Below are 19,626 nucleotides of genomic sequence, written 5' to 3' on the forward strand. Positions count from 1 at the left end.
CCCAAATCGAAAATCCAGATCAATTTATGTCTACTTTCAAAGTAAAAGGGCAAATCTATCATAGAGCAGGGTCCCTTCTACCATTCTCTGGCGAGAATCATAAATTTTTACAATTGTACTTCATCAGTGATAGAAATTCTGAATTGAATGCACGTTGCGAAATTTCTCCCAACGTTGAAAGGACAATCGTTTCCCAATTGCAACATCTTTTTCACGAAAATAATAATTTAGTACGTCTGTTCAAAACAGCCATCGATTTGATGGCTGTTTTTTTATCGATGAATAAAAAAAGATATTGCCATCTATGCTACATCTTGGTTTATTGTGGCTAAATTCGACTCTTTGCTGTTAATGGGATAAAGCTTCTGCATTATTTTTAGGTTATTTTCATATTGATTTATATACTCTAGAGATAGATTTTTAGCTAAGGTGAATTTGAGAAACCCTTTTCAATTCCTAGTATAGGTCTTTTCTCTAGAAATTTCTATAAGCGCCATCTTTTTTCACATATTAATTAGGTCGCCATCTACATCGCCAATATCATATGGCACCATTTTTGTTGCTCTTCATATAACACTGGTCGATAGTTGCTAAGTACTTATTTTCCAACAAATATAATCAATTCTGATGCTTTTACGATCTAAACGACTACATCTGACTAGTTTTTAGCAAGAAAGACATTTCATTTAGCCATCAAGTAGTGAATATAATTGGAAATTCCAAAATTTAATGGCAATCACGCTGCGATAGAGGTGGCGAGAGAAAGGTAAGCAGAAGGGGGGTGAGTGAGTTGGTAGCAAGAGCCGTGGTACCCGCCGGGCGTGCCCCTTAAATTGCGGGGACAAGGTAACCAACCCTCAACACTTCCCTTACTTTTCTATTCATTGTTGCCAGAGCATCGCGGCGAAGTGATTCGGACATCTTTTTGGCCCACCTTCCTTAATTGCGGGGTAAGGGTTCAATAGCCAGACGAAATTTCGAGCTCAAAACACTCGGCGCTTCTACTTGATTTGCAACTAAACAAATGAACCAACCACCATGTTCTGTTTGCAGTCAAAATGTAACGAAAAGCAGCGGCGGTGCAAAATGCACGAAATGCCATAAGTGGTGCCATCTGACGTGCGGAAAGACAAAATACTCACGTGAACTAGCAAGCATCTTTGTTTGCTCTAGCTGCAAGCCTGCGAATACAAGCTCACCTGCATCGGGAGTCAAAACCCGATCGAACCCAGAAGTAGCCCCTAGTCCAAATCTACCGCCGAAAAACAACTCAACTCCGATCAGCACAAACAACGATATGCCAACAACATTCAGAGGCAAAAACAACATCTCGGATCAGAGCTTGGGACAGGGAAAAGCCACCTTACCTGAAGCGGTCGAGCTCAGCGCTGCAAATGAACTATGCAGCTACTGTCATCTACAGACAGAAAATTCCACGGCCATCAAATGCTTTTTCTGTGGTGAATACGAGCACGCGGGATGTAGACAATTAAACGCCGATCTATTCCTAACAATTAAGAGCCTAGATCCTGATTCACGTCTTTTCAAATACGAATGCGAGAGCTGCAACAAAAGAAACGTATCGTTCCTGCAGCTAAAACTGAGGGAAGCGTTCCAGTTAAATGCACCCAGTCCTTCGCTCCCAGCTCCAGTTCCAACGGAAAGCACCATCCAAAGCTATGATACTACTGTTGATGTGATACTGAAGGCTGATAAGGAAAAACAACTTAGAGAAGGAAAACGGACAAATGTTGCGATCTTTGGTCTCCCGGAGTCAGAAGACACCTCTGACAAAGACTTGGTGATTAACCTAACTACAGAGAATGATTTGGGAGCTCACCTGCAGGACGACGACATTCGTGAGGTCGTACGCGTGGGAAGTCAAATAAATGGCAGTAAGCCACGCGTCTTAGTAGTCAAACTGAAGGACTCAATCGACACAATCAAGAAGCGACAGAAGATTCTCAGCGCAGCCCCAAATTTAAGAAAATCGACCAACGAACTTGTAAAAAACCAGGTCTACATAAACCCTGATCGAACACCAATGCAAAGGGCACAACTGGCACAACAGCGTCGAGCAAAGTCGAGCCAAGGTCAGCAAGCACAGCAACACTCTAATGTTACTGGAAGCACCAATTCCAGGTCCAACGGGAACCAGAGAATGAGACAACAAGCGAGACCATCAAATGGTCCCAGCCAACGACAGCCCCAAAATTGACGAGAAAAAGGCCCAAGCCATACAAATGAATCCGAAAAAAAAATAAAATGCCTCTATTTCAACGCTGACTCTCTCTTAAACAAAATGGAGGAAGCAAAGCAGGTTATCAAACTGGAAAATCCGGATATTGTGGCAATAGTAGAAGTTAAACCAAAAAACTACAGATACTTACCTACCGTCACAGAGCTCAGTATCGAAGATTATTATCTGTATGAACAAAATCTGGAAGAGAATACAGGTAGAGGGATAGTCTGCTATTGTCGAAAAGGCATCAACGTGCATCCAATATCGAGGTCAACCGACACGATTGAGCCCAAAGAAAGTCTGTGGATCTGCATTAAGTCTAAAACGACCAGCGACACTGTTCTTGGGATCTGTTATCGTAGCCCCAACAACACTGACACATCCGACGAAGCTCTGTTCTCGCAAATAGCAGCATTCGCTAAGAACACCAACCAAAAGCTTGCTATTATAGGAGATTTCAATCTCCCTAAGATAGACTGGAATAGGCGATACACCACGGAATCTACCGCAAGCTTGACGAGTAAATTCCTGGACGTTATTAACGAACACTTTTTAGAGCAGCTAATATCTGAGCCAACAAGGATGCGGGGATCTGACACACCAAGTATCCTCGACTTGTTACTAGTAAGCGATGGAGACCTGGTATCAGATATTAAGCAGTTGTCACCAATCGGTAAATCGGATCACTCGGTAATTGTGTTTAGCTTGGAAACGGAGGTTTTGAGGACACGTGTGGCACTGAAACGTAACTACTACAAGGGAGATTACGTTGCTATGAGAAGAGAGCTTTCGGATGTCAACTGGACTGAAGAATTTAGTGGGTTGGAGTCGTTAGACACCATTTACACAAGGTTCACTAAGATTGTAGCCTCAATGGAAGAACAATTTATTCCTATGCACAATAAATACACCCGTGTTGCATTACCTAAAGCCAATATTGAACTGATTAAAGCAAAACAAAAAGCATGGAGAGACTACAAAAGTAATCGACTAAGTAACGACCGAGAGAAAACATTCAAGAGGCTCCGCAACAGGGTTCGAAAAGCAACAAGAAGAGAAGGAAAGCTTAGAGAACGTAAATTAGCTTTCTCCTTGAAAGAAAACCCAAAAATTTTCTGGAAATACGTTAACAGCAAAAGGAAAAACAAAGGTGGAGTCTCATCTCTTTACGATCCCGTGAAACAAAAGCTGGTACACGACACCATGGACAAGGCAAATTTTCTCAACAGCCAGTTCTCTTCTGTTTTTACTCAGGAACCTGAGAACGAAGACCACTTTAGCCGCGAGGAACCAATTCAGGGTATAAGCGAATTGATAAGACCGATAGAGATCAAACATAGCGATGTTCTAAAAAAACTCAGAGAACTTAACCCAAGCAAGTCCACAGGCCCAGACAATCTACATCCAAAACTGCTCAAAGAACTTGCAACGGTAATAACAGAGCCACTAGTCTACATTTACAGAAAGTCTCTTGAACTCGGTGAGCTTCCCACTATTTGGAAAAAAGCTATTGTCGTCCCAATATACAAAGGTGGGAAACGAGAAGACCCATCAAACTACAGACCGATAAGCCTCACTTGTATCACGTGTAAAGTACTTGAGTCTCTCATTGCAGACCACACCCTAGAACACTTAAAACGAGAAAAAATACTTACCGAAAAGCAGTTTGGTTTTCTTAAGGAACGATCTGCAGAGATCCAACTGCTTTGTGCCACAGATGATTGGAAGAAAAACATCGACAAGGGGTTCCAGATTGATCTCATATACTTGGATCTCAAGAAAGCCTTTGACAAAGTTCCCCATAAGCGTCTCGTCAAGAAGCTCAGGAAATACGGTCTCTCATCATCCGGGTCCTCATTCAGTCTTCTTCAATGGATTACGGACTTCTTAACTGACAGAAAGCAAGTTGTGTGCGTAGAAGGTTGTCTCAGCAATGTCGAAGAAGAAGTTCTTAGCGGAATACCCCAGGGGTCAATTCTCGGCCCCCTTCTGTTTAATCTCTACATCAACGACCTAGTTGAGGGCATCAAATCTGACATCCTTCTCTACGCGGACGACACAAAGCTCTATCGCGTCATCTCGTCATGTGAAGACATTCACCACCTGCAGGCGGATCTCCAACGAATCGATGACTGGATGAGGAAGTGGATCATGGAAATCAATACCCAGAAAAGTCATATCCTCACTCTGGGTCCACAAAACTTTTCGTCCTCATACTTTCTTGGTTCCGCTGCACTCACTCTTAGTAGAGAAGAAAGAGACCTAGGCATCTTAGTGGATTCTGAACTGAACTTCAGTAGCCACTATGAAGCTGTCGTCAAGAAGGCTTCCAAAGTTGCTGGTATGATCAGAAGAAACTTCTCGTGCGAGGACGACAAAATGCTTGCTACGCTCTATAAGTCCCTTGTCCGCCCGATTCTTGAGTATGGACATTGTTCTACAAGACCATACTACAACAAGGACATAGATGCTCTCGAAAATGTTCAGAGGAGGATAACTAAATTCTCTCCCAGGTTACGCTTCCTTCCCTACGAAGAGCGGCTTAGAAAGCTTGAAATCCCAACCCTCGCATATAGATTCCATCGCGGTGATCTTATTGAAATGTACAAGCTCTGCAATGGAGCCTATGATAACGTACCAGCCCAGAGAATCGTGCAGTTCAATAAAAATCATCTCCGAGGACATCAGTACAAAGTGAGTATGGAACGTTTTTACAAGGACATGGGCCGATGGACTTTCGGCAACCGAGTTGTTCAGCATTGGAACAACTTACCAGAAAGAGTAATCTGCTCCACAAACCTACGGACATTCAAGAAGGAAGTTGATGAATATTATTCAAGTGACATTTTCTCCTTTTGCAAATTTAGAAGAAATGCAAATTAAGATTTTGTTTTGTAGAGGCTTAACGGCCTGCCATCAAATTTGCGAATATATTTATTTATATTTATTTATTTGATGCCTACTGATACGCATAAAATTGTTATTTCCGCTGACAAAACGCCTCCTGGCCAACATGTGCGTAGATACAATGCTACAACTATCGACGAAGTGGCAATCGTTATGGTCGGTGATCAGTTTTTACCTCGAGATATTATTCTTCATAAGCGAAACGCTCAGTTGTTAAGAATTGCTGAAACTCATCGATGCTACGATGCCCTACAATATCCTATCATTTTTTGGGATGGAGCCGACGGCTATCACTTTAATATTAAATTGATGAATCCAGCCACTAACAAAGAAATGAATAAGAAATGCAGTGCAATGCATTATTATTCCTATAGACTAATGATTCGGCAGGATGAAGAAAATTATATTTTAAAATGCCGTGAATTGTTTCACCAATTCGTCGTTGATATGTATGCTAAAATTGAATCACAACGTTTGCTATATATCCGCCTGAATCAGACCAAGCTCCGCTCTGAACAATACATTCATTTGCGAGATGCAGTTATAAATGACGGTAATACCACAAACGTTGGAAGATTAACAATTTTACCTTCGTCATATGCTGGCAGTCCCTGTCATATGCATGAATATGCTCAAGATGCTATTGCGTATGTTCGTCTCTATGGTCGTCCAGATTTATTTATTACATTTACATGTAATCAATCTTGGGACGAGATACTGCAGCTTTTACTTCAAGGACAATCGGCGGTTCATAGGCATGACATTACGGCCCGTGTCTTCCGGCAAAAGTTGAAATCACTGATAAACTACATTGTAAATCTTGAAGTGTTTGGGTCAGTGCGATGCTGGATGTACTCAGTGGAATGGCAAAAACGAGGTTTGCCACACGCACATATACTAATCTGGCCACATAAAAAAATTACTTCGAACGAAATTGATGATGTGATTTCCGCTGAAATACCTGATAAAAATGTCGATAAGGGGTTACATGATATTATTGTAAAAAATATGATACATAGACCTTGCGGTGCACTGAACGAAAATTCACCATGCATGGCCAAAGGAAGGTGCACAAAGCAATATCCTCGACTTTTAGTATCAAACACAATTACTGGCAATGATGGTTACCCACAATATAGAAGAAGATCTACTGAAGATGGCGGTAAAACAGCAATAATAAAGAAGCGTAACGGTACCACCATCGAAGTACATAACCAGTGGGTTGTTCCATATTCCCCATTATTATCAAAAACATTTAATGCACACATAAACGTTGAATACTGTAACTCCGTAAAGGCAATCAAATACATATGTAAATACGTCAAGAAAGCCAGTGACATGGCAGTTTTTGGCTTGCAGCCCGAAATCAAAGATTTCGATGAAATCGTACAACATCAGGCTGGAAGATACATAAGCAGTAATGAAGCTGTTTGGCGAATTCTTTCATTTCCGATACATGAATGTAGTCCAGCTGTTGTTCACTTAGCGGTACATTTACAGAATGGTCAACGTGTTTATTTCACGGAAACCGACGTGCAACAAAGAGTCCTGAATCCACCGGATACAACATTAACAGCTTTTTTTTTCGCTTTGCAAAAATGATTCTTTTGCAAAGAAAACTGCTGTATACTGAAGTGCCTTCGTATTACACGTGGAATATTAAAAATAAAGTATTTGAACGTCGAAAACAGGGTAAGTCAGTCGACGGCCAACCTACCATCTTCAAAGATACCACGATAGGAAGACTCTACACCGTTCACCCCAATCAACATAAATGCTTCTTTCTACGCCTGCTTTTGGTGAATGTACCCGGTCCGACATCCTTTGAGTATTTGAGGACTGTAAATGGTACTATACATGACACTTACCGTAGTGCATGCCAAGCTCTGAATTTATTGGAGAATGACCAACACTGGGATAACTGCATCAATGACGCGTGCGAAACGTCAACCCCAAGTCAAATTCGTGCATTGTTTGGCATCATTTTAACAACTTGCTCTCCATCAGCTCCTACAGAGTTATGGGAAAAATATAAGTCAAAAATGTCCGAAGATATACTCCATCAAAAACAGTTAGAGCCGTCAGATATGACTTTTGATTTTACATCAGAAATTTATAACTACACTTTAGTTGTTATAGAAGATTTGTGCGTACGTATGGCAAACAAACCTCTTCAGGATTTGGGAATGCCTTCACCTAACCGTATCGCTGCTGTTTCGACATGTGTAGAATTGGATCGTGAACAAAGTTACAGTACGAGTGATCTATTGTCGTATGTACAAAATAACATTTTCAAGTTAACTTCGGAACAAAAAGACATTTATGATACGATAATGCATTGTGTCGATAACAACGTTGGAGAAATTTTCTTTTTGGATGCGCCAGGAGGTACTGGTAAAACGTTTGTGATAAAACTGATTCTGGCATCAATTCGATCAAAAAATGATATAGCGTTGGCAATTGCGTCGTCCGGAATAGCCGCAACATTGCTGCCTGGTGGAAGAACTGCTCATTCCGCTTTGAAATTGCCTCTGAACTTGCATTCTACAGAAACTCCCACGTGCAGTATTTCCAAATCATCTGGGATGGGTAAAGTATTGCAGCAATGCGAACTTATTATTTGGGATGAGTGCACAATGGCACAAAAAAAATCGCTCGAGGCTCTGGATCAATGCTTGAAAGATTTGCGAGGGAAGTCGAAACCCTTTGGCAGCACATTAATATTGCTTGCGGGAGATTTCAGGCAAACATTACCTATAATACCTAGATCAACTCTTGCAGACGAAATGAATGCTTGCCTGAAAAATTCTAATTTATGGGCACACGTAAAAACATTAAAATTAACTACAAATATGCGTGTCCGATTGCAAAACGATGACTCTGGTCAAACATTTTCAGATCAATTGCTGGCAATGGGAAACGGAAAGCTCCCAGTAGACTCAATTTCAGGACATATACAACTACCTGCTGATTTCTGTAATTTAGTGACGTCCAAAAATGAATTGAATGAAAAAGTATTTCCGAATATTCTAAAAAATTATAAAAATAATAAATGGCTAAGTGAAAGAGCGATTCTCGCACCCAAAAATATAGACGTCCACGAAATCAACAATATTGTTTTGACCAAGATTCGAGACCAGGCAGTCCTTTACAAGTCAGTCGACACAGTTTTGGAACCAAATGAAGCGGTTAATTATCCATCTGAATTTTTAAATTCCATAGATCTTTCAGGGTTTCCACCACACGTGCTACAACTAAAAATAGGCGTACCAATAATACTTTTAAGAAATATAAACCCACCAAAGCTTTGCAATGGCACTCGACTTGCCGTAAAAAATACAATGGAAAACCTAATAGAGGCCACAATCTTGACAGGGCCTTTTGAGGGTGAGGCTGTTCTTATTCCTCGCATTCCCATGATTCCAACGGATCTGCCTTTTCAATTTAAAAGATTGCAATTCCCAATTCGATTAGCATTTGCAATTACCATTAACAAAGCTCAAGGTCAATCATTAGAAAAATGTGGTATAGATCTTAATACTGATTGTTTTTCCCATGGACAATTGTACGTTGCATATTCGAGGGTCGGTAAACCTGACAATCTTTTTATATGCAGCGACAATTGGACAGCGAAGAATGTTGTATATTCGCAAGTTTTACGCAGTTAATTTGTATTTTGGAACCAAATGAAGCGGTTAATTATCCATCTGAATTTTTAAATTCCATAGATCCTTCAGGGTTTCCACCACACGTGCTACAACTAAAAACAGGCGTACCAATAATACTTTTAAGAAATATCAACCCACCAAAGCTTTGCAATGGCACGCGACTTGCCGTAAAAAAAAACAATGGAAAACCTAATAGAGGCCACAATCTTGACAGGGCCTTATGAGGGTGAGGCTGTTCTTATTTTCTCGCATTCCCATGATTCCAACGGATCTGCTTTTTCAATTTAAAAGATTGCAATTCCCAATTCGATTAGCATTTGCAACCACCATCAACAAAGCTCAAGGGCAATCACTAGAAAAATGCGGTATAGATCTTAATACAGATTGCTTTACCAATGTACAATTGTATGTTGCATCTTTGAGGGTCGGTAAACCTGACAATCTATTTATATGCACAGACAATGGGACAGCGAAGACTGTTGTATATTCACAAGTTTTACGTAGTTAATTGGTATTGTATCTATCTATCTATCTATCTATATAAAAACGAGTTGTGTGTATGCATGTTTGTTTGTTTGTAAAAAGAGCGTTTGCATATGACGTCATTATTGGTACATACGGCTTTGTATATGGACAGACAATGGGAAAGCCAAGAATGTTGTATATTCGCAATTTTTACGTAGTTTGAAACACATATATAAATCTATCTATATTCACAGGTGGGACATAGGGACACAACTACAATGGCGCGTAACTAATATGGCGCGTAACGACTTACGCGCGCGGGGGGTCTTGGGGGGGCGCGAAGCGCCCCACCAACTAGGTGTTGGGGTGGCGCGAAGCGCCACCCCAACAGCTAGTATATATATAAAAATGTAGTGTCTGTCCGTCCGTCTGTCTGTCACTAAGTATGACGTCAATATGTAAAGAAAACTAACTAAAAAAAAAACTTAAAAGAACTAAAAACTATCTTCTATAAAAAACTAAAAATTACAAAAAAGAAAACTAAAAAAGAAAAAACAAGAAAAGAAAAGAAGAAACTACAAAAAAAAGAAAAAAAAAGAAAAAAAAGAAAAAAAGATAAAACTAAAAATTAGGAATAACTGATAAAAAGAAAAAAAAAGAAAAAACTAAAAAAAAGAAAACTAAACAAAAGTCAGACAAAAACTAGACAAAGAAAAAACAAAAAAAAATTAAAAAAAAAGAAAAGACTAAAAGAAATAACAAATAAAAAAACTAAAAAAGAAAAAATTAAAAAAAATAAATAAAAAAGTTAAAAAAAAACAAAAAAATAAAAAAAGAACAAAACTAAAAAAAAGATTAAACTAAAAATAAAAAAATAAAAAAGATATATGATAAGAGATGTGATAAATATAGATGAAAGAATATGATAAATATACTATAAGAAATAGTATATGATACATCCAGAAGAAGAGTATGAGATTGCTCTTTATTAAATCTTTGCTACTCCTCAAATTAGGGACATAATTTTGAATGCTTTAAACGTATTATGCATAATTTGTTGGATGTTACAGTAGCACATTGGTTCAGACAGTTCCTTTAAGATTCTAAAGGCGTAAGTGCAAATCACTCTCTGGTAACGTGCTGCAGTAACTCTAAAAATACAATTTGAATAATGTGAAAACTTGGGTTCACTGAGTTTCACACTCTCAGTGAGTGCTGCACCCCAGGCACCCAAAGCGCGTCCCCAGGTGGCGGATAGGGGAACGTCCACCAGATATGGTGGATACCTTCGAATATCCAATAAGAAGGAGCGGACCACGAGGGTGACCAGATCCTGCTTGGTCTTAATTCTTCAAGACTTAATGGAATGGTGGTTATAGTGAAGTTGAAAACAAGAATAAAAAGTAGTTTAGAAAAATTCTTAAATAATAATTTGTTGGCATATTTTTGTCCTGTGGTGGCACAGTAGATTTGACCTTAGCAGAACGTTTTCTCTTCTTCTTTTCATTCCTTTTGTTCAGATGCCTCAATTGTATTTTCGGGGTTCAATTTTAAAGCTGATGATTCTTTGATCAATTTTTCTGATAATTCAGGCTGTTTTTCACCTTTGGCTGAGACAATGCTTAGATAGAGGTAGAACGTTATCATACACAAGGAGCTTAAACATGCAAATGCAACAAGTTTTATACGCCAACTCGGGCAAAGCAACAGGTAACTCCAGAAAAAAAAATGTAGATGTACCCTTTTGAGATGGATTCTCTGTTCAAAAGTAGATGCACATTTTTTAACCTTATGAGCAACCTCTTCGTCGCATATCAGTTTTGTAAAAAGATCGATTCTCTGTTCAAAAGTTAATGCAGAAATATCAACTTTATAAGCAACGTCTTTGTCGCTTATCAGTTTTGTAAATAACTCTTGACTGTCAATTAAAGCACTGGCTATCGTCTCTCCAGTCCTTTCTCATCCAGTCTTTTCAGTCTCAAGTCTCCTCAGTGTTGCCAGCACCACATAAAGGTAGATATACAGAGCCATAAGAATAAAAAATTGTAAACCCTCTAAAAAGCCACTCCAAGTCATAAGCCCTAGGTTCAGTCCGACGAAAGAAATAAGAAGAAATGGCATTTCATTTTTAACCTTTAAACCAAACATAACTAATGTTTGTCGTTATGGACTTTCTAAACAAGGCTCTGGCTTGAAATTTTCATTGATGATATTTTCTGGGAAGAAAAAAGAAAATTCTAAATTTACCATTGTTCTTTCTTAGAATAGATAATTTTGCTATTTGAAGTTATAACTTCAACACAGGGAACGCCGGTGGCACAGGGGGGATATATAAATGACGACCGGGACACAGGGAATGTTGAAGTAGCAATCACCATCAACAAAGCTCAAGGGCAGTCATTATAATAATGAGGTATAGATCTGAATACGGATTGTTTTTCCCATGGACAATTATATGTTGCATGTTCAAGAGTCAGTAAACCTGACAATCTATTTATATGCACAGACAATGGGACAGCGAAGAATGTTGTATATTCGCAAGTTTTACAAACATATATATATATATATATATATATATATATATATATATATATATATATATATATATATATATATATATATATATATATATATATATATATATATATATATATATATATATAAATAAGTTGTCTGTCTGTGTGTCTTGTGTCTGTGTGTCAGGTGACGTCATGTTTCTGTGTTGACTGACGTCATGAAATTAGTTGTCGTCATTTTTGTTATGACGATGACGTCATTAATGGTATTTAAGACATGCGTTAATGCGTTCACGCTGCTGATAGAGAAAGTAAGAAAAGAAAGCGTGCCGAGGAATCACAAGAACAGCAAGAAAACAGGCTTGCAGCTGATAGAGAAAGTAAGAAAAGAAAGCGTGCCGAGGAATCACAAGAACAGCAAGAAAACAGGCTTGCGGCTAAAGAGCGCAAAACCGCGCAGTTAGATGAAAATCCACCAGGAAAGCGAGAGTCAAAACATATCAAAACTGAAAATGATAGCGATGATGATTGGGTTTGGGATTTTAACTTGGATAAGGTCATCAATGCCTACCAGATTTAAGTTAAAAAACAAAGGTTCGGCGATATTTACTTCATAGTGACGCTGAAAAATAAAGAAGAAAAAAAAATGAAAAATGTAAAAAACTAAAAAGAAAAAACACTCAAAGATAAATTACAGACCGGGACACAAATGACGACCGACAAAGAGGGAATATAAATGACGAACGGGAACCTCAAAGAAAAATTACAGACTGGGACACCCGGACACAAATCACGACCGGGAATATAAATGACGACCGGGACACAGAGACACAACTACAACGGGGACGCCGGGGGTACAGGCGGGACATATAATTGACGACTGAGACACAGGGATTGTTTGAATAGAAATTACTGACCGGCACACAAATGACGACCGGGACACTGGGACACAGGGAATATAAATGACGACCGGGACACTCAAAGAGAAATTACAAACTGGGACACCAGGACACAAATGACGACCGGGACACAGGGAATATAAATGCTATTTATATGCACAGACAATGGGACAGCGAAGAATGTTGTATATTCGCATGTTTTACGTAGTTAAAAATATATATTTATATCTATCTCTATTCACAGGTGGGACACAGGGACACAACTACAATGGCACGTAACTAACATGGCGCGTAACGACTTACGCACACGGGGGGGCTTGGGGGGGCGCGAAGCGCCCCACCAACTAGGTGTTGGGGTGGCGCGAAGCGCCACCCCAACAGCTAGTATATATATATATATGTATATATATATATATATATATATATATATATATATATATATATATATATATATATATATATATATATATATATATATATATATATATATATATATATATATATATATATATATATATATATATATATATATATATATTCACAGGTTGAACACAGGGACACAACTACAATGGCGCGTAACTAATATGGTGCGAAAAAGCCAAAAAAAGTACATTTTGAAATGATATAAGTAGATATTTTAGTATTTTAAAACAATGTCCGAGTTTGATAGCGTTTCGTTCTGGAGTGCGGAATTGCTAAACTGACACATCAGCAGTTTTTTTTATCAGAATTTAAATGAATTATTTCTCATTTTCGTCTTTTAAGATTTTTTTAAACGTCATTTGTATATGTTTGGTCCTCTTTTAAGCTAATAACGTCCATGGCGACGTTTCTTGGTCATCTCGCTTTAAAAAAAGTGTTTACCGTTTGATAGAAACAAGCCTAAGCTTAAGACATATTTAAAAAAGCTCTTCCTGAAAAAAAATGGATATTTATTGACAAATTGATAATCAGGAAAAACCCCATGCACTGATGATCGTACATCTTGGCTTTGATCTTTTGGATGCTTATTTGTGCGTTAAATACAAAATTTGAATCCTTTTTTATTATAGATTAACTCTTTATAACGCTGCTTAATGAGACTTACACAAAGTGATGGATGCATCATTAGTCATAATAACCAGTAAGAAAAATTCCAATTTAAACACAAATTGACCTCCAAGCCTTGAGAATGTAAAAAAAAAACTTACCATATACAATAAAAAAAAGTAAAAATATAAAAAGCCAAAACACACAAACCTAAATTATCAGTATAATACTTTATTACATTTTTTTAATAACATCATACATTTTATCAATAACAAGCCAAACCAAGACCGGATTGACCATCACCAGACATCAGAAAAGTATTCCCATTTTCAAAAATTTAATTCAAATCTGTTTCTGTTTTGAGTTAAAAAGTCGGTTTCTCTGGCAAGCAAAAACAGAAAAGAAATTTTCTCGAAATAGAACTACAGTACAATTTTGCCAGTGCGTTTACAGAAATATTTCATTTATTAAAAAAAAGAAAAAAAAATGGATCCGAGACAGAAGCAAATCCATTTCAAACAGTTCGTGGTAACGAACTGTAGTAAAGAGCGACCCGGCTCAATAGTAACCGAAACTTTAAAAAAACGGAATTTTGATACCAATAATTACATCAAAAGAATTGCATCTTAAAGCTCATTTTAAATATATAAGTTTCATCAATATTAGTCTTACCCATCAAAAGTTACGAGCCTGAGAAAATTTGCCTCATTTAGAAAATAGGGGGAAACACCATCTAAGAGTTATACGATCTTAACAAAAATCACACCATCAAATTCAGCGTATCAAAGAACCCTGTTGTAGAAGTTTCAAGCACCTATCTACAAAGATGTGGATTTTCGCATTTTTTGCCAGAAGACAAATCACGGATGCGTGTTCGTTTTTTTTTTTTTTTTTCAGGGGTAATCGTATCCACTTAGTGGTCCTAGAATGTCACGAAAGGGCTCATTCTAACGGAAATGAAAAGCTCTAGTGCCCTTTTTAAGTGACCAAAAAAATTGGAGTTCATCTAGGCCCCCTCCCACGCTCATTTTTTCCCCAAAGTCACCGGATCAAAATTCTGAAATAGCCATTTTATTCACCATAGTCGAAAAACCTAATAACTATGTCTTTGGGGACGACTTAATCCCCCGTGGTCCCCATGGGAGGGGCTGCAAGTTACAAGCTTTGACCTGTGTTTACATATAGGAGTGGTTACTGGGATGTGTATATACGTTTTCAGGAGGATTTTTTTCGTTGGGGGAGGGTTGAGGGGAGGGGTTACTTGGGAGGATCTTTCCATGGAGGAATTTCTCATGGGGGAAGAGACTTTCAATGGAGGGGGCGCAGGATTTTCTAGCATTATTTAAAAAAAAACAATGAAAAAATAAATATGCACAGTCTTTTCTACCGAAAGTGAGGAGCAGCATTAAAACTGAAAACGAACAGAGATTATAACGCACATGAGGGGTTTACCTCTTCGTAATACCTCGCTCTTTACGCTAAAGTACTTTGAGTAATTACAACTACTTATTCTACGGCCTTTGTGATTCAGGGGTCATTCTTAAGGAATTGGGACAAAATTTAAGCTTTAGTGTAAAGAGCGAGGTATCGACGAGGGGCAAGCCCCCTCATATACGCAATAAAACATACGAATACAGATGTTTGCTACTTAAGTTAATTCGTAAGTTACGTATATTTTTTACTTTTAAAAACGTTCGTAAAAAAATTTAAAGTTAATGCCTTTTTAAGTAATCAAAAAATAGGAGGGCAACTAAGCCTCCTCCTTCGCTCCTTTTTTCTCAAAATCTTCCTATTAAAACTATCAAAAATCCATTTAGCCAAAACAAAATAATACACAAAGTTTGTTTTTATTATTTATGTACGGAGAGCCAAGATCAAAACATGCTTTAATTCAAAAACGTCCAGAAATGCAAAAAAAAAACGATTTAAAAAAAATAAAAGTAAGTAGCGATATTAAAACTTAAAACGAACAGAAATTACTCTTCTAAGCGCCACGCTCTTTACGCTAAAGTTTGACTCTTTCTCTTAACTCTATTTTTAAAACAGTAAGAAACATTAGGGTAAAGAGCGGAGCGTTGAGGAGGAAAAGCAACTTTCATAAACGGACTAATTTCTGCTTGTTTTAAGTTTTAATGTCGCTCCTTACTTTAATTTAAAAAAAAATTGTTTGTTTTTTTGTTTTAATTCGTCAATGCGACGACTTTTTTTCGGTTGGTGTGAAATGCCTCTTCCGAGACGAAACTTGACTCTGAATCCAACTTGAGTTTGTTAGCAATCAATGTATACTTTACCAAGGCTAGAGCTGAGAATTCTTCAGGCACAGTTGAGTTCAAGGCGCCATCTGCACAAAAATTTGGCGATTCGTAAAAACGCAACAAAAATGCATACAAACAAAATTTGGTACTTGTATGATATACCCCCTACCTAATTATTCTTCTAATATGTTTCTCTGACCTCATGTAATTTACCAAAGTAAGATAAAAATATAATACTGTAGAAACAAATTTGGGCTATATATTTGCAAATTAGTGGGGGTGGGGGGTAAAGTATAGTGGGTCTGTATCCATAATGTGTTAGGTACAATTATTCTGCATATTATGCAGTAAGAATTGTTTTTAGACTTTGCACTGTTCAAATACTTTACACCCACCCCCACCCCATATGGTAAAAATATATAGCCCAAATTATATAATTTGTAACTATCCCTTCGTTTCTCTTTACGCTAAGCTGGAAGAAACTCACGGAAAAAAAAACTGGCTCTATAATGCATCAATGAACGAATAACTGAAGGGGTAGGGGGTTTATCATACTAGTACCTAAATTTTTGACACGGTTTTTTACAGTTTTTTTGTCCCCCTTCCCGAAAAAAATCCTGGATACGCCCTTGGTTGACCCCTGAACACACAAATGTGGACAACTATACTGACATTTTTCTGGGGATGGGGCCTGAATTTTAAAAAAAATACAGAAAATAGATAAGTTGCATAGAAATGGTAGAAATTACAGGAAAAATTGCAGAATTTTACAAATTTCGGGCTTGAGTGTGGCTCCAAAGACCCAGCTTGCCTACCTATAAAAATACACTTGATACTATTTTCATGATAAAATATACACGATATTTTTCTTTTGCTTTCTACTTTCTGGGCCATAATGGATTCATTTTTCAGTATACTAGTCATCTGTATCCGCCATAGGCACTTCGTTTTAGCATCTGCTTAGAAAATTGTTTTAATTTTAGTGTTGCTGTTAAACACTAGGAAGGAAATGCGGTTTACCCAGGAAATGTGGTTAAATGTGGCTTGGGGGTGTGTAAAGAGGGAGGCTTTGAATAGATTGGTATGGAGGAGGGGGAGTGTGCGTAGCAGTGTTGGCCTCAGCCAGCTTGGTGCTGCAGGAATTGTTAGTAGTAGTAGTAGTAGTAGTAGTAAGGAAGCTTATGCATGAAATATTTGCTTGAAATTGAATTATGAGAAGACTAAGTTTTTTTCACTAAATAGTTAAAGGATAAAGGCATTTTTTTTTTTTTTTTTTTTTTGTAACGGTATTTGCATGAAGATGCTATTCTGTGAAATTATAGATGTCATTACCTATCTGTTCGAAAAGGGATGCTTCACTTTAAAACAAAACATGTCAAATTCTTTTTTCTTTTCCTTTTTAGTACGTTTTAGAGGGAACAGTATCATTTAACTTTTTTCCTCGAGTCCTCTACGCAAGAACTAATTTGAAAATCGTAACAAAAAAAAAGACCTTGGATTCATGCATAACTTTCTTTTGTAATCAGTGAACCGGTTCTGAAAATAAAAATGGATAGGTGGTTTCTTCTTATATGGGTTTGATTGATATGTTATACTTGCTATCTTTTTTTTCATTTTTTTGTCTCAATTTATCACATTCCATATTTTCTTCCATTTATATAATATCATTAGTGCTATTCAACTTTTAAGATAAAGACTTGGTGCTGCACTTCGATAAGTATAGCCATAATGAAAGGGAGAATTTAGCTGTAAAAAGAGGTTTTAACTTCAAAGCGTTTTGTTCATTTGATGGTCTAATATATTCCACAAAAGAACCAATCATGGTTTTCCTTTGCTAACTCAGAATTAGACGTATAAATTCTCATTGTAAGTACAACAATGAGTTAAAAAACGATAAGATTGATTGGCTTCCTTTTCTAAATACACAAAAGAAATAACGTGGTAGTTTCAGTACAATGCATAAAAAAACAATAAATCATGGATTATATTCATTTATTATAGTATATTAGTCACTTATGGATTATTGGGATTTGCAATGACCATGATGGGACTTATTAACGTTATCAGGTTCTTCGCTCGTTTCCTTCGTTTTTTTTCGAAAGTTCTAAAAACTAGTTTTTAAGGTATTAAAATAAGCTATCAGTTTTCAAAAGTATCGCCTTTCAGACTCCTAAAGGGTTTTCTGAAATCATCTGCATAGTAATCGAGCCGTAAAAACTGTTTAAATTTTGCTATAATCTTTCTGAGTTTAATTTATGTTTTTATTTTGTTTCTTTTCTTTTATTTTCTTTGTATTCAGCAACTGTCAACTAGACAGATGGGTGATATTATATAGGCTGTTCAGAATCCAAGTTGAGAAGTTCACTTTTTATCGTCAAATTCCTCTTGAAGGAGAACGCTGAGTTTACTGTTTAACCCCAATTTTCGGTTAAGAATATAAAACACTGATCAGATACGTTGCATAACGGAGATATTTCAGTCAAAATAACGATATATTTAGACAAACATCTTTGGGAGATGGGAATAGTACAGACCCTCATATAATCCAAGGAAATTGTGTCTAACTTCAAGTCGTCTGAAAACACTGAAACTCTGAAATAACATTGAAAACACTGAAATACTGAAATTAAAACATTGAAATAGACTCCCTCCTTCTCTCTCTCACCCTACCTAAATTTAGCTGCCCTCCTCGAAAACCCCAATAATCTTTAGTCGATATTAATGCTTTCATTCAAGCCTAATTTGGGGGTCTTTATTTTCTCTTGACAGCAAATTGTTAAAGGTATTTGAGTGATTTTATATTTGCGTCTAGCAAGGAGGGGGGTTACAAAAAAAAACTTAAAAAACGCAGCAAAAAAATTTTATATGCATTTTTATTACGATTTTATGAGGTGGACAATGATTTGGGGGGAGGGGGTTGAAATATGGTATCCCCGCCCTGGATACGGCAATGATGTCCAGTATATGACTAGGATTATTTTATTTTTTCTTAGAAGCAAGTATACTCCTCTTTCTCTAGTTTTTGCTCTTTAAGACATGTTCTGTAAGCTAAATTTAATTGCAGGAACATTTGGAGGAAAAGGATGGAAAGGTTGTAACTAAAATTACAAAGAATGAACACCATGAAGAGGTGGACACCGAAGAGGTGCCTAATGATAGTGATCGGAGTCATTCCTCGATTCATGAAGTAACAAAGGAAACCAAAAATAATTACAGCAAAAGGAAACATGATGAACAGGTGATCATTTTACCTTAATCCGTTGCAGTGAAAGTGTGTAATATTTTTTGAGAAGAGGGAAGAGATTCTTGGAGACTTCTGATCAGCTTTAATATTTCCTCTTTAAATAGTCCATCGTATAGTTTTTTTTCAGGTTTTCAAGTCTTGGTCATTGGTAATGTGGTAACCGCACACTCCCCCACAACACCCTATGTCACCTCGCAAGAAACCACTGCACATCTCACTACTCACGTAACTCGCTGCCCATATAAATCTTCCTTCATAATACTCTACCCCTCGTATAATTCTCCATCGCTTAATTCAATAATGCACTAGTTACAGGATTTTCAGGAAATTTATGTTTCCCTTATATACGAGAAGTTTGAATTTTTTTTATTCTAATCTAACCTGTTCTTCCACTTATAAAT

General features: G+C 37.3%; 1 protein-coding gene across 1 annotated transcript in view; it reads left to right on the plus strand.

Moving 5' to 3' along the window:
• Nucleotides 1–2,302: 2,302 nt before the first annotated feature.
• Nucleotides 2,303–19,626, plus strand: part of LOC136025725 (uncharacterized) — a 49,080-nt gene continuing 31,756 nt past the window's right edge. The window contains exons 1-2 of the mRNA XM_065701710.1: nucleotides 2,303–4,558; nucleotides 19,046–19,219. Of these exons, the coding sequence (XP_065557782.1) occupies nucleotides 2,303–4,558; nucleotides 19,046–19,219 (2,430 nt within the window). The remainder of the gene's footprint in view (nucleotides 4,559–19,045; nucleotides 19,220–19,626) is intronic.

The sequence above is a fragment of the Artemia franciscana genome, chromosome 4, assembly GCF_032884065.1.
Source record: "Artemia franciscana chromosome 4, ASM3288406v1, whole genome shotgun sequence".
NCBI classification, from domain to species: Eukaryota; Metazoa; Arthropoda; class Branchiopoda; order Anostraca; family Artemiidae; genus Artemia; species Artemia franciscana.